The sequence below is a fragment of the Drosophila sulfurigaster genome, chromosome 3, assembly GCF_023558435.1.
Source record: "Drosophila sulfurigaster albostrigata strain 15112-1811.04 chromosome 3, ASM2355843v2, whole genome shotgun sequence".
Classification (NCBI taxonomy): Eukaryota; Metazoa; Arthropoda; class Insecta; order Diptera; family Drosophilidae; genus Drosophila; species Drosophila sulfurigaster.
This window is the reverse complement of record NC_084883.1, coordinates 39,865,150-39,878,345: the sequence shown is the minus strand read 5'-3', so window position 1 is coordinate 39,878,345 and position 13,196 is coordinate 39,865,150. Positions and strand designations below refer to the sequence as shown.

Below are 13,196 nucleotides of genomic sequence, written 5' to 3'. Positions count from 1 at the left end.
AATTTTAGTATGTGTGGGATATGCAAAGGAATCCTTTTGAAAATTATTATTTATTATTTTTTAAATTAGTTTCTACATGTGTTTTTTTTGGGAAATGATATGTTCATTGTGTTACTGTTCGGTTTTGGTGCAAGGGGCGGGAAATGATGGTTGATTGAGTGTTTACTTTATCTTGGGCACGGTGCGATGTTTTGGGCGTCTGCAAACAAATAAGAAGAAAAACACAAAAATCATAATTTATTTGGGGGATAAAAAGAAAAATCTCACCATTTGTTGTATCTTAAATGTAACTTTATTTGAATACTTTCGTTTTTGTCTCTTTACTCATTAGGCATATATGTATATATTACGTGTTGTTGTTGTTGTTGTGTGGTTGCATTTTTAGGTCAGTGTACTTAGCCAATGTTCAGTTAACTAGGCATTACTATAGGTATTGTTCATTTGTTACTTGTATTAAATATATATATATATGTATATATATTTATATAAATATGTGTTATATATATGTATGTATTTTATAAAAATCATCGTCTTCGTCGTCATCGTTCTAAGCGCACTCGCTTTCTCATTGTGGGTCGTGGTTAGTTATCGTTTTATTTAGTTGTTAAATTTGTGGATTACACATATAAAAATAATTTTCTGTTTCATTCATGTCTGCGCATTCAAGTATGTATGTGTGTTTGTTTATTTATGCATGTTATGTTGTTGTTAAGTGGTTAAGGGAGTCGCAGATATCTAAAGTATACACTTACTGCTAAAAACCATTAAATAGTCTCTTTAACTCATTCGTTCTTCTTTCTTTTTTGTTTGTTATGTTTGCTTTTATCCTCTTATCTGCTTTAAGATTACATACAATTAATGCCATTATATTTTAGAATACAAAATGGTTTCGCTTGTATCATATTTGCTCATTATCATAATCGTTATTTATTGTTATTATCATTATTATAATGTTTGTGCTACATATTTGCGTTTTTATTGCTTTAATGGGCGCCTGTATTCTCATAGTACTAAAATTTCCAGTTCCATTTTTCTTCAATTCGTTGAAATCATTCTTATTCTTTTCGTTTTTTTTAATATTTTTTTTTTTGGTAAAGTAAAGTTACAGATAGCGGGCAAAGTAAATGTTTGATTAATTGTTTCAATTTTTTATTCGTTTCTTCCTCAATTCATTTTTGTTTTTTGGCACATTACCGCATTTTGCTGCCATCAATTAAACTTGTCGATTTTGAATTCGCTAAACAAGTGTTCGTTCCATCATAAAATCTTCATAACACATAAACATCACATACTCACAAGTTAAAGAGTCATTGCGAAACTGAAGTGTGTGTCAAAAACAAGTGAAGCGTGAATATGGACATATATTGTGGATGTGGGCGTGGTCTTTCATTGTGTTTTAAACTTGGTCAGAATAATATTCTGCACAACCAACGTATTCTCTCTCATATGCATACAATATTTAAGTTAGCAACGTTTTTATTTCATATTAGTTAAATAAAAAAAATTGTACATTCTTAGCGAGCGCAAATCAGAGAAAAATGCATTTGCTTTTTTGGATATTACACATCGATATTTTTAAAGTTTCATTCTCATCCACATAGTCTGGGTAGTTTTTTTTTTGTATATTCTTTTTCCTCTTTTTTTAGGTTTTGTTTTTGAAAGTGTTTCAAGAAAAATATTTGTTCTAAAATGTCAGTCTATTGCGCAAGAATCGTCTACTTTTGGTGCTCGGGATTCGTCGTTTCTACACCGAGTTCCTAAATGTTACATTTGTTTTTGCTGTGTTTTTGTTTTCCATTGTTTTTTCGCTGTTTTTTTCGACTTGTTTTTTTATATAAATAAAAAAATTCCCTAATATGCATTGCCATTAACATTGCAACAAATGCGACATATTCGCATTGATCTCGTTCGCTGTCCGTTTTCTCGTATATTCTGTGTGTTGTGTTCGTGTGTGTGTGCAAGTGTTGGTGTCGCGCTGACATTTGATGTTAGCTCGATATAAGACCTACATACAATACATACATATACATCATCATCATCATCATACATATGTGCCCGAGAATCTCGGGATCATTCATTGTCACGCTAGTGCCACAAACTACATACTGCTAATTGCTACATCTATTTCCTGGACTACTTCCTGGCTCGATGATAACTACTAGGGGACTTGGGGGGAGAAGGTTGTTTTGGATAGTGGGTGGGGGCCGTTTTGGTCAAGGACTTAACCTAGCTTCGTGTACGCGTAGGCGGCGATAACGCCAACCACAACACCTGCCGCAATATATGTGAGTAATGACCTTCGTTTTTTCGCCGCCTGCTGATTGTCCTCGTTTTCGCGCTGCTTTCGCTTGATTTCGTTGACTTTCTGCTCCAGATTCGCTTGATATTCGGTGCGTTTTCGTCGCTTCAGCTCATCCCCGGAACTACAATAATGATTAATATATGAAATGTGTTGCGATTCAAAATGATTATTTAATGACATACCTCGTTGTCAAATCAATGCCGTTGACCTTGTGCGGCTCGACAGCCGCTGTTGGCTTCTCGCTGTTGGCATTGACATCGTCTTCATGCGGTTGCAGCAATGTTACATCACCGTTGGCTGTATCCAATTTGTGTTCGTCAATTGTCTCATACTCCTCCTCGTCGTCATCATCCTCATCATCGTCGTTATCATCATAGTCCTCGTCCTCATCATCGCTATCCGATTCCTGTTCACTGTGCTGAGGTAACGTGGGCAACGGAGGCAATGGCCGATTATTCAATAGACTGTCTGCCACCTCGGCATTTACGATCTCATGCTGATTGATAATAATATTGTTGAGCGCATCTTTGCTGCTCAGCGTTGGCTTCTCGCCGACGCCGCCGCTCAAGATAACATCGCCTTCGCCAACAATGCCATCGCCATTGGCATGCGCAGCGCGCATATCGAGGGAGAGAACGCCACCAGTGTTGGGCGCCAATGGCAAGTTGAGGGAGTGCGAACGCGGTGGCAATGGCGGCGGTTGTTCGTCCTGTGTGTGCGGTTCCGTATCATTGCTAAGAATCGGCTCCTCTGCCTCAAGAAAGCTCTGCAAAGTGAAGCGTATGAACATGAGATTAGCAAAATAAATGTTGTATGAATATGAAAATGCGCAAAATGTAGTTTAAAGATACTCAAAAAAAAACTTGTTGAGAAGAAAAACTACAATGATTACTTTGCAATAATCAACAATAAATTTTTACTACAAAATATTCAACAACAATTGGACAATTTGTAGGTTCAACATTGCGCGCAGTTTCTGTGAGAACTTCTATTTGGTATACGTACGGGGTCGTTCAACTTCTTGATGCCCTCAATGATTGCCTGATATGAAAAGTCCAATTGATCGGGTGTCTGTATAAGCCCGAGGCGATAGCTGCGCAGTTTGCACAACACCTTGGCCACATTGCATTCGCCGTATTTATCCACCAGCACCAGGCAACAGTCGACCAGGCAAAAAGTACCAGAGCGACCGATGCCAGCGCTGCAGTGAACGACAGCTGGACCCACATCTTTGTTGAGTGCACCCGAGTCGCGCACCTGTTGCAAGAACTTGAGGAAAGCATCCGGCGAACTGGGTATGCCAAAGTCCGGCCAGGTCGTGTAATGAAACTGCATAACCTCACGGCTCGTTTTCGTTTCGAGATCAGTTAATCTGTAAGAGATAATGTAGCGATTAAATAGGGAAACTTCATAAAAAGGAATGTCTGTGAAACTACCCTCAAAATGGTAAAAGAATTGTCATAAAAATAATACCTAAATCATTGAAAAGTTTTCATTATTTGTTTCCTTAAATTGTGCTATGACTGGCATTATTAATCTGTTGTAATTACATTACAAATTGGGAATCCCAAGGTAAAGGTAAATAAGTTCGCTGTACTTTGTTCATCAAATCTTTACGAATGTGATTAAAAGGTTCTTAATAAGACAGAAAAGTTATAGTCATATATAACCATAAGAAGCAAAAGCAAAAGTTCATTAAACTCAAGGTAAAAATAATAGTTATTGAACCATTTTTAAGTTCACTATATAATTTTCATTAAACCGACAGAAAACTTTAAGAATTCCTTTTGTCTTTAAAAGGTGGAAGCATTAATTAACCTAATTCACAAAGCAACACCTAATCAACGTTCTAAGTTAGAAAAGTATTAAACATATTTAGTAGGTTCAAGTATGCTGTCAATCACCAACATTAACATCAAAATCCTAATAATGCATCTAATTAGATTACAGTTTTACCAAGAATTGTGCAATATCAATTACCTAATTGACTGACAATTGAATGATTACTCTTCTTAATTGGCACAACATATGTAATGATGGCAATCAACGTGATGTTATCAGTCAGTCAAGCTAATCTATCTGGGCGATGCTATTAATAGGATTGCATCAGTTGACAAACGTGCGCGATTGTCAGCGTCAACGTGTTACAGGGTCAAAAAAAAAAAAAACCCATTTTCGCTAGTATTTAAAATCCGGTTTAAACTCACTTGAACCATCGACGCACAAAGTTCTGATAGTTCTCGCAGCAGATGAGCTCAACGGATAAGTTGACATCGCGCAGATTTAGAGCGTGCTCTGGTCCCAGTTGATCTGGCCAATACAGATGGCATTTGACTTGTTTCTTCTCCATCAGTTTGTTGAGCATAAGAATGGCGCGCGAGTTTTGCTCCCATACCATCAGCCATAGATGCCCCACCGTGTCCAGCAGCGGACCCTGTGTCAGTATATATTGACGATCGGCGCGATCAAGCTGCAATCAAATATATATTTGTTACAACATTTGTTGATTTGAATTACTTCAGATTTGTGACTTACTTTCACCAGATTGGCATTGATATAGTCGACATTGCCACGTCTGAGGATAATGCGCGAATGATCGTAGGGATTGACATCTCGATATCTATTCAGTCCTCGATTCTGTGAACGCTCCGATTCCAATGTGGTAAACTGTTGCTCTTTAGCCTCACGATCGCATATTTCGCACAATTCCTGTAATCACAAAAAGCAGAAATAAAACAATTATGAGTTGCACACATCATTTTTAGTTTTCCTGGTGATTCACACAATTCCCCAATGAATTTTTTGGGGATAGCCCTCCTCCACAACAGCGACTGTCATTGGTAATATTGGTCTCGCTTCTTATCATGGCCTAGCGACTGCTCAACGTGTGTATGACTAATTGGTCAAAATGTGTTCTCCACGCACACTCCACTCACATTGGTAACAGCATTATCTTTGGCTGCTTATCAGCAGAGCAGACCATGGTTAGGTTATGGACAGAGTAACATTATCAACAAGTTCAATGTCGCCTGCGACGTCCTCAAGTGATCCTCAATTTGTGTCTAGTACTTGGTGCCAATTGCTCCGACACTTTGGCTAAATTTAAACACAATTGAAATTTGCATTTAACGCGTGACTAACAATTTCCCTCTGATGAGACACCACAATTCGCATGTTTATTGTTACTGTCAGAGTTATTTTGATATGCAGCAGCAGCAGCAGCAACGGCAACGGCAGCGTCAAAAATCAGCTGTTAATTGTCAGCTTGTCATTAAGTAGGTGAATCAGTTCGTCAAGTCGCGTCGCCACTCCCCGATAATCAGTGCGTCGCAAATTGAGGCTGACGACTGACTTCCAGTGTTATGAAATTGCAATTGCAATTACAAAGAAACATTGCCCGATAACACGCATCAGACAGTCTCTGAGTAAAGCGAGAATTCACTCGAAACAGACGACACAAAACGAAATCATCTCTTGTGGGCCTAAAATGCAGCGAGTAATTATCGTTACTGTAACTGTTACCAGCAGTTGCTTCGTTATCAGTCAACAGCAAGTGCAAAAACTGCAGACCATCGAGTTTGCTCGGCTTTGAAATACCCGCAATTCACTTTAAAGGGAATTCCAAGCATGATTTCCGCTTTTCAAAATCTGGGGAACCACTTTAATTCAAGTTTATTATGCGATTAAAGTGCAATTTTGAGAAATTATTGAAGATTAATTTTTATAAAAAAAAAATGCTTGCCAGACGTTGAACTTTTTTCCTAGGAATTGACTTTTATTCCTTTTCCAATAAGAGTTTTCATATAATATAGTCTTCAGTCTATAGTGCTTCAAGATTAGTGTTTGAAATGTTATTTTATAATTTTGCTCAAATGTAAACATTAAGTCATAATAATAAAAAATAATAATAATAAAAAAAAAGCGGGAAGTCTAGCAAAGAAATTTGGAAAATACATTTTTTTGACCATTAGGAATCTTGCCACCGAATTTGCTAAAATCCCTGAGGTCTGATTATTCGAGAACCCACACTTTGTTGTTTTTTTGAGAATCTACCTTATTATATTGTTTTTATTTATAACTTCAATATACTGCAATCACAAATGGTGATCAAGAATATATAAGAATATAACATCAGGCAGATTTATTTATACAGCCATGCATGAAATACATTTCCTAGTTGTCACTAAGTTTTAATACCTTATGAGTAATGGCTATTCAAAGCGATTTACTTGATGCACCGTAACTTGAAGTGCATATTTCAAGTAATTACATTAATCTGCCGCAAATAATAGCTGCTTACTTTACAGTTTACTCTTTATGCTTTTTGATTATTCAGGTGACCCCCTCCCTCCCTCCCTTTACTCTTCCAAGTATATCTGCATTGTTGACATGCAACAGTTGTGAAATCTGTTGCAACAAGAAATTGCAGTCAGAATTTCCAGAGCATGGCCAAAGCAATGGGGAACTCGGCTAACAGATACCTCTAGTCATCAAAATTACTCATGCTTATGGATGAGTCATTTGCTTTACAGTGAATTTACCCCACTCATAATGAGTGTTACAGGGTATGCAAATTGCATGCGGCATAAATTGCAAATGGCGCACAACAAGCACCGTTACTTTACTTGTTACTCTTCTGCTTGTTGTCATAGGCAAGAGAAAAAGCTCCCTCGACTAAAACAAAAAGAAAAAAAAAACTGTATTAAAGTGCGCATAAAGCATAACAATTTAAACCGTTTTTGCTCGAGTTATTATTGTTATTGTTATTATTATTTTTGCGCTGTCATAATTCATTGGAAACGTTCAATTGTACAAAAGAAAATGCTTTCAAGCGAAAACAATTAGGATACTGCTGTTCAAGCTTGGCTTCGTCGTTGTATTATTACGGATTTAGTTGGAAAATTAGATTATCCTCGCACAGCGCGCATAAAGAAAGGAGCCAAAAGGAACAACGAAGAAGGGGCCAACCAACAACAACAAATTGCGTTCATTACACAAAAAACTCAAGCATGCATGAGGGAGACGGAGACAGAGACAGAGACGGTGTCAGAGAGAAATACGCAGGCAATGTCATCCTAACTGCGAAGTTAAATTCCGTGAAATCCAAATTCAAGTGAGTGGCAAAGACAACGACGACGACGATGAAGCGGGCACAACAACAACATTGGCAGCAGCAACAGCTGAAGACACATTTCGCCGGAACTGGTCATAAAGCAGAAACTCCAGCTCAGTTTAGCTCGGAAGGCAAAAGAAAAGAAACCCAGGCCAGGCCCAAAAGCCAGACGCTGCTGCCCTTTTGTGAAGAATTACTCATATGTATGTGTGTGTGTGCGAGCGAATGTGTTTGTGTATGCGTATGTGCTTATGCGTGTGAAAAATACTTTCGACTACTTGCAGCGGTAAATGCAAAAACTTTTTGAGCGAAAGCTCATCGAACCCTTCACACATTGAAAAGATTTCGCACTAACTCGGTTCCCTTCCTCCCCTTCCAACCCACCATCCTATCTAACTATTTGATTGAGTGATTTACGGCATGCAAAATACTAAGTTTGTTAGTTGCAGTCCAATTATCAACAGACAGCAATCAAAACAAATGAAATCCAAAACATATACTACACACACATCCATAGTTTATGTGTGTGTTTCCTAGAACTCTACACGAATCGAATGCCGACAAGAAATTCGCGGAACTTCCAAATGCTTACGAGCAAACGCGGCCTTTTATCAATAATAATAATAAAAAAAACATTGTTTTTTTTTTGGCAATCTTAATCGTAAACTCTCTAGCGTCGAGTGTGAATTTATCATTATTCCAGGTACTCATAGTGAGCGGCGCAAAGTCTAGAAGAAAATGGCCACTGTAATCATCAAGAACACACAAAAATGTTGAGCGAATTGCAAGGCAAGAAAAGAGAAAAAAAGCAGAACAGCAAAACAGCATCCAAGAGCACAAAAAACGCGAGAGAGCGCATGCAAAGTGCAGCAGGTGAGCGTAAGTATGGATGTGTGTGTGAATGAGTGACTGCTCCATGTGTGTGTGTGTGTTTGAGAGAATGTGCCTGTAACATTTTTTGGGCAAGCGTTGCGCGAGCGCCACAAACTCAAGCCAAAGACTGAAGTTGGGCTGCTGCTGCTGCTGTTCTGTTGCTCTGCTGACCAATGCTGCCGACACCAAAAGCTACAAATACAATCGCACGCTCACATGACAGCAACAACAACAACAATAATAGCGCAGTGGGGCTGACCGTGAGTGAGCGGCGTGTCTACACAGCCACACACATGCAAACATAGGTATAACCATGTAGTGGTTGCGCTGTGTGTGTGTTGGTGGCATCGGCATCTGCAGAAGCCTTTTGCGCACTCATCACATTTTCGTGGAAATCGAATCAAAAAGGAATAAAAATTGTATGTGCGTCTCCGTCTGAGAGTGTTATACACAAACACACACATTGCCATATTCAAATAGGAGTGTGTGTGGATATATGAATGTGTGTTGTATCAGTCTGTTTGCTGCTTCTTGCCAATAGCTGTTGTTTTTTTTGGTGTACAATATACATATGCATATGTATGCAGTATGTGTGTTGCACTCACCTTGTAGAACCGATGCCATCCCGATCCAGTTTTTTTGTCATTATATTCCTGTTCAATTTTAAGCCTAGCGGGCGTATTATCCTTTGTGGGCGCTGCTGTCGTTGTCGCCTTCTCACTCATTGCGCACTTGATTTGATTGTTTTAGTTACTTTGGAATTTGTATTAATTTAGTAACGTTGTTTGCTTGCTTGTTTTTTTTTACTTTTCGATTCAATTCGTTGCGTTATTTTTTTTTATTTTCGACACACCGACAACACACGACTGAGCCGAGTAAATAGTGCGTAAGAAAAATTCGACTACTACGACGGCAACGGCGACGACGACGGAGGCAACGGTGGTTCTTCTGTTGTCTGTTGCTATCTCGCTGACTGGTTGGCTGGCTGCCCCTAGAGTTTTAGTTGGCGTGTTGTTTTAGGCTAGCGGCGGCAATTGAATATTTAATATGCATATGTATAACTAAGTACAATCGATTGCAATTTGCCACATTATTCACAATATTCTTCACCACGTTAAAACAGCAGCAAATGCGTGCGTTTTTGTTTGTTTAGTTTTGATTAGTAATGTTTTTTTCTCTCGCTTTTTTCTTTCCGCAAATTAGCAGCAATGAGAGACCGCAATTGCGAATGATAGAGGTGCTATTTTGTGGAGAAAAATATACCAATATACCGCACTCATTATTACAAACTTGGTAACACTTTACTAGGTGTGGGAGGAATTTTACAAACATTTATGTTCGAAAATGCGTAACTAGTTGAGCAACTAAGAAACTAAAGCTCGCCTAGTCGATTTATGATTTAAAGGCCATATTTAAATTCATTAGGCTATTATGACAAAATTAATTGTTTTGAAATAAAGCGAAATCGAGTAAAATTTTTTTCAGTGGAATGGAATTAAAATGCAGGTAGGTATATTTCAGTATATTTATTCCAATAAGAATGTAATGTATTATGAATGGTCATACAAATATTATGTTGCGACGATCAACAAAATATAAACTAGTTATTTTTGAAAACAGTTTAACAAAATGCAACTTAATTATTGGATTCAATTTGTTTTGGTATTTTTAAGCAATATGAAATTTGAAGTGATTTAATAAATATATATTTTTCAGCCCTGATTGATTAGCATGCACAGTATGCCTCAAACTGTGAAATTGCATGGGCAAAGATTTGGGGATATCACAATTATTTAGAATTACATATGTATGTATTAAAACAGAAATGTTCCAATTAATGTATTATTTATTATCTTATTAGCACCGAAAAATAAAAACTAAAACTGGTAACGATTTATTGATTGTGGATTCGATTCAATCGATTGCTCAAACCAATAGGAACATAACGTTAATATTGATGGAATTGGTTTGAATAAGAAGTAATATATTTCACTAGTATACCAATTTTAACAAAATTGTAATGGTTACTAGCGACTATGAAATTTTTTTGGTTTTTAAAAATGTGAACGTTTGTTCTATGGGGAAATTCAAAAGCTGCGCCTGTTTAAAAATTATACCAAGCGCTAATGCAAATCTGGTATTATTTAGTAGATTATTTCAAAGTATATTGGTTTTATTTTGAATATTTTCTACAGTCAGCTGGTTGCACAATAAATAAATTATGTTAAGAACGCGCATTTTTCGTTTAATACGTGATCAACGTTTAAGCGTGCCAATTTTACGTGGCTTTCATCATGAATTCACCAAGCCAGAGCCGCAACCGTCAAAAGTAAAGAACGAACTCACTGATAAGCAACAAAATCTCAGCTCGTCTTTTGTGGCCGGCGGCGTGCAAGATAAATACAAAGTGTTCCGTGATGAGGAGGCCACCGAGATCTTTGATGTCGAAGAGGCACGCTACCGGGAACGTGAGCTGGAAGTGGACACTGCAGAGGATCAATACATGGGCCTGAATTTAAAGCGTGAGTAGGAGAAGTAAACTCTTATCACTTGTTGCTTACTTGTTTGTGTCTTACTCCATAGGCGGAGTACATGGCGTGTTTGATGTGGAGGATCTCGTGGAGTTGCTGCGCAAGGAGAATGTCGATGACATATTTGTGTGCTATGTGCCCGAGGAGCTAAAGTATGTGGATCATTTGGTTGTCTGCAGTGCACGCAGCTATCGCCATATGTTGGCCACAGCAGGATTTGTGCGTCGCATGTTCAAAATCAAGCGCTCTAAGGGCGACCTGTTGCCCCGCATTGAGGGCGAAAAGAGTCACGACTGGATGGCCATGGATTTAGGTGCGTATGCTTGAAATATCCTTTAAACAATTGCTAAACATTTGCACATTTTTCTAGGCAACATTGCGCTGCATATTTTTTCGCCCAAGGCACGCGAGGAATACGATTTGGAGTCTCTGTGGGCCATTGGCTCCCAATACGATACAGAAAGTCAAAAGCCACAGCAACCCCTGGGCAACATATTTATGGCTCCATTGCCCAAGTCAGAAACGTAAAATAAAACCCCACAAATTTGTGCTTAAGGAGAGCGTAATGTATTTGTTATGTTGATGTCACCTGCGTCTACCAAACAACAGCATCGTCGCTCAGTTTCTTGTGGAAATCATAGAGACTGGGAAAGACATGATTGCGATTGATGTCCACACCATATTTCTTGGCCAGATACGAATAGCTCTTCTCATGCACCAAAGCCGAATGCCAACCCGCCTCCCTGGCGCCCAAATAATCTGTGGTTGGTCCATCGCCAATGTGCAAACACTCCGCTGGCTTTAGCTCCTTTAATCCCGACTCTGCCATGGCGCGCTCAAAGATGGCAGCTTGTGGTTTCTCCGCCTGAGCAGCGTAAGAGTTGAGAGCAAAGTCCAGGTATTGCTCCAGCTTAGTGTTTCGCAGCAGCACATCGAGACGTGGATCAAAATTGGCCACAACACCCACACGACATGGTTTCCCGGACTGTGCATGCTGACGCAATTGCTTGAGCAGATCAATGCTGCCATTGCATGGCTGCCAGCAGATCGAAGTTTTGTACAGTTCGAGCAAATGATTGGCAAAGTCGTCCAACTTTGCCTCGGGTATCGGTGCGCCGCTCTCAGCAAAAGTGCCTGGCAAAATACGCAAACAAACAATTGGAATTTGCTTTGCACTTTGAACACTTGAGAGGAGAGCTGCAGTTTATCGCTTACCTGCTATCAGCTGACGCCACCAATGCTGCCATTCAAGTCGCGGCGATGTTTCTCTACCAAAGTTCGGATAGTCGCGGTTCATCTTGTACCTGAGAGAGAGTTGCATACGGAGTTGATTTAAGGATGGCATTGCAAATTTCTATATTGTATTCCTACCAGTTGGCCTTGTAGTTCTTGGCCAGTTCGTTGTTATCACAGCGTGCGCCAAAGAGCGCTCCAATCTCACCATATTGCTTGCCAGGACTGGTGCGAAATTGCAATAATGTATTTGTTACATCAAAGGTTATCAAGCGAAAACGATTCAAGCTGCGCATCTTTGCTAGGGGTCTCTCTATATATAAAGTCAATATTTTTTAATGGCCTGACACCGATTAACTTGTTGATTTTCGCCTGCGTTGCGTTGGACGGCGACTCTCGTACTACGTGTGTCGAGTCCCCCCATAATTGTTTTCTATGTCCGCTGCGCTGTCGCTGCTGCTGCTGCCGCTGCTTCTGCTGCTGCTGTTTTCTTATCAGCTGCGGATTTATACATAAATCTTTTTCTCTGTATGCGTTCGGTTCGGTTTATATCTCTCTAGCTTATTAATGACAACATCTCATAACTGGCTAAGCTTATCAGGGCAGTAGCCTATGGTAATAAGCTTAGTATTGATTTCGGATTGCCATTGTCCCAATAGATAAACAATAACAATAATAGTCTCTTATCTGTTGCAAGTTGAACAGCCCGCGATAACTTGGAAGTGCTGCCAACTTGTTGAAAATACTCTCCACTGCGTGCGGTCACACTGCTGCAACAGTTTAGCGGAACTTGGCAGCACTAGCAGTATTCATTTTGGTATTTAGCCAAGACATAAACCAGCGCATGCAGCCGCGTAATTCAAAATTTGAATTGTATTGTGCAACGTTCGTTTCATTCTCGTTTAGCTGTTCGCATTTCGAGGTCGAACGCAACAGTCGGCGACATTTTGGCAAAAAAAAAAATAAATTAAAAAACGGAAAAAAACAAAATGTGTAAAAGAAACTTCGCATATGGCAGACGTGTCAGTTTTATTAATGCTCGTGGGAAGCAACAACAATTGGCAAAAAGCAGCAAAGGCAGCAACAACAACAGCAGCAGCACGTATCTGCTGTTTTGACCTACCGAGCAACGTTGTCTACCTGC

General features: G+C 39.2%; 3 protein-coding genes across 4 annotated transcripts; 1 reads left to right on the top strand and 2 right to left on the bottom strand.

The window, feature by feature from the left end:
• Positions 1-12: 12 nt before the first annotated feature.
• On the bottom strand, positions 13-9,504 carry LOC133840596 (tyrosine-protein phosphatase non-receptor type 61F). 2 transcript variants are annotated; one of them, XM_062272524.1, is made up of 7 exons: positions 8,894-9,504; positions 4,838-5,011; positions 4,510-4,772; positions 3,308-3,674; positions 2,485-3,068; positions 2,298-2,423; positions 13-199 (listed from the first exon to the last, which is right to left on the bottom strand). In XM_062272524.1, exons 1-7 carry the CDS (start codon positions 9,011-9,013, stop codon positions 163-165), a joined length of 1,671 nt encoding a protein of 556 aa, XP_062128508.1. In that variant the 5' UTR covers positions 9,014-9,504; the 3' UTR covers positions 13-162. The 2 variants fall into 2 exon arrangements, with proteins under 2 accessions (XP_062128508.1, XP_062128507.1); XM_062272523.1 differs by lacking the exon at positions 13-199 and having other exon boundaries at positions 1,842-2,423.
• A 973-nt stretch (positions 9,505-10,477) lies between these two features.
• Positions 10,478-11,380, top strand: LOC133840599 (mitochondrial assembly of ribosomal large subunit protein 1). The gene is made up of 3 exons (XM_062272526.1): positions 10,478-10,810; positions 10,872-11,132; positions 11,190-11,380. Exons 1-3 carry the CDS (start codon positions 10,510-10,512, stop codon positions 11,345-11,347), a joined length of 720 nt encoding a protein of 239 aa, XP_062128510.1. The 5' UTR covers positions 10,478-10,509; the 3' UTR covers positions 11,348-11,380.
• Positions 11,223-12,348, bottom strand: LOC133840598 (rhythmically expressed gene 2 protein). Its single transcript, XM_062272525.1, has 3 exons — positions 12,191-12,348; positions 12,035-12,123; positions 11,223-11,953 (listed from the first exon to the last, which is right to left on the bottom strand). The coding sequence occupies exons 1-3, from the start codon at positions 12,346-12,348 to the stop codon at positions 11,415-11,417; spliced, it is 786 nt and encodes a 261-aa protein (XP_062128509.1). The 3' UTR covers positions 11,223-11,414.
• Between the last annotated feature and the right edge of the window lie 848 nt (positions 12,349-13,196).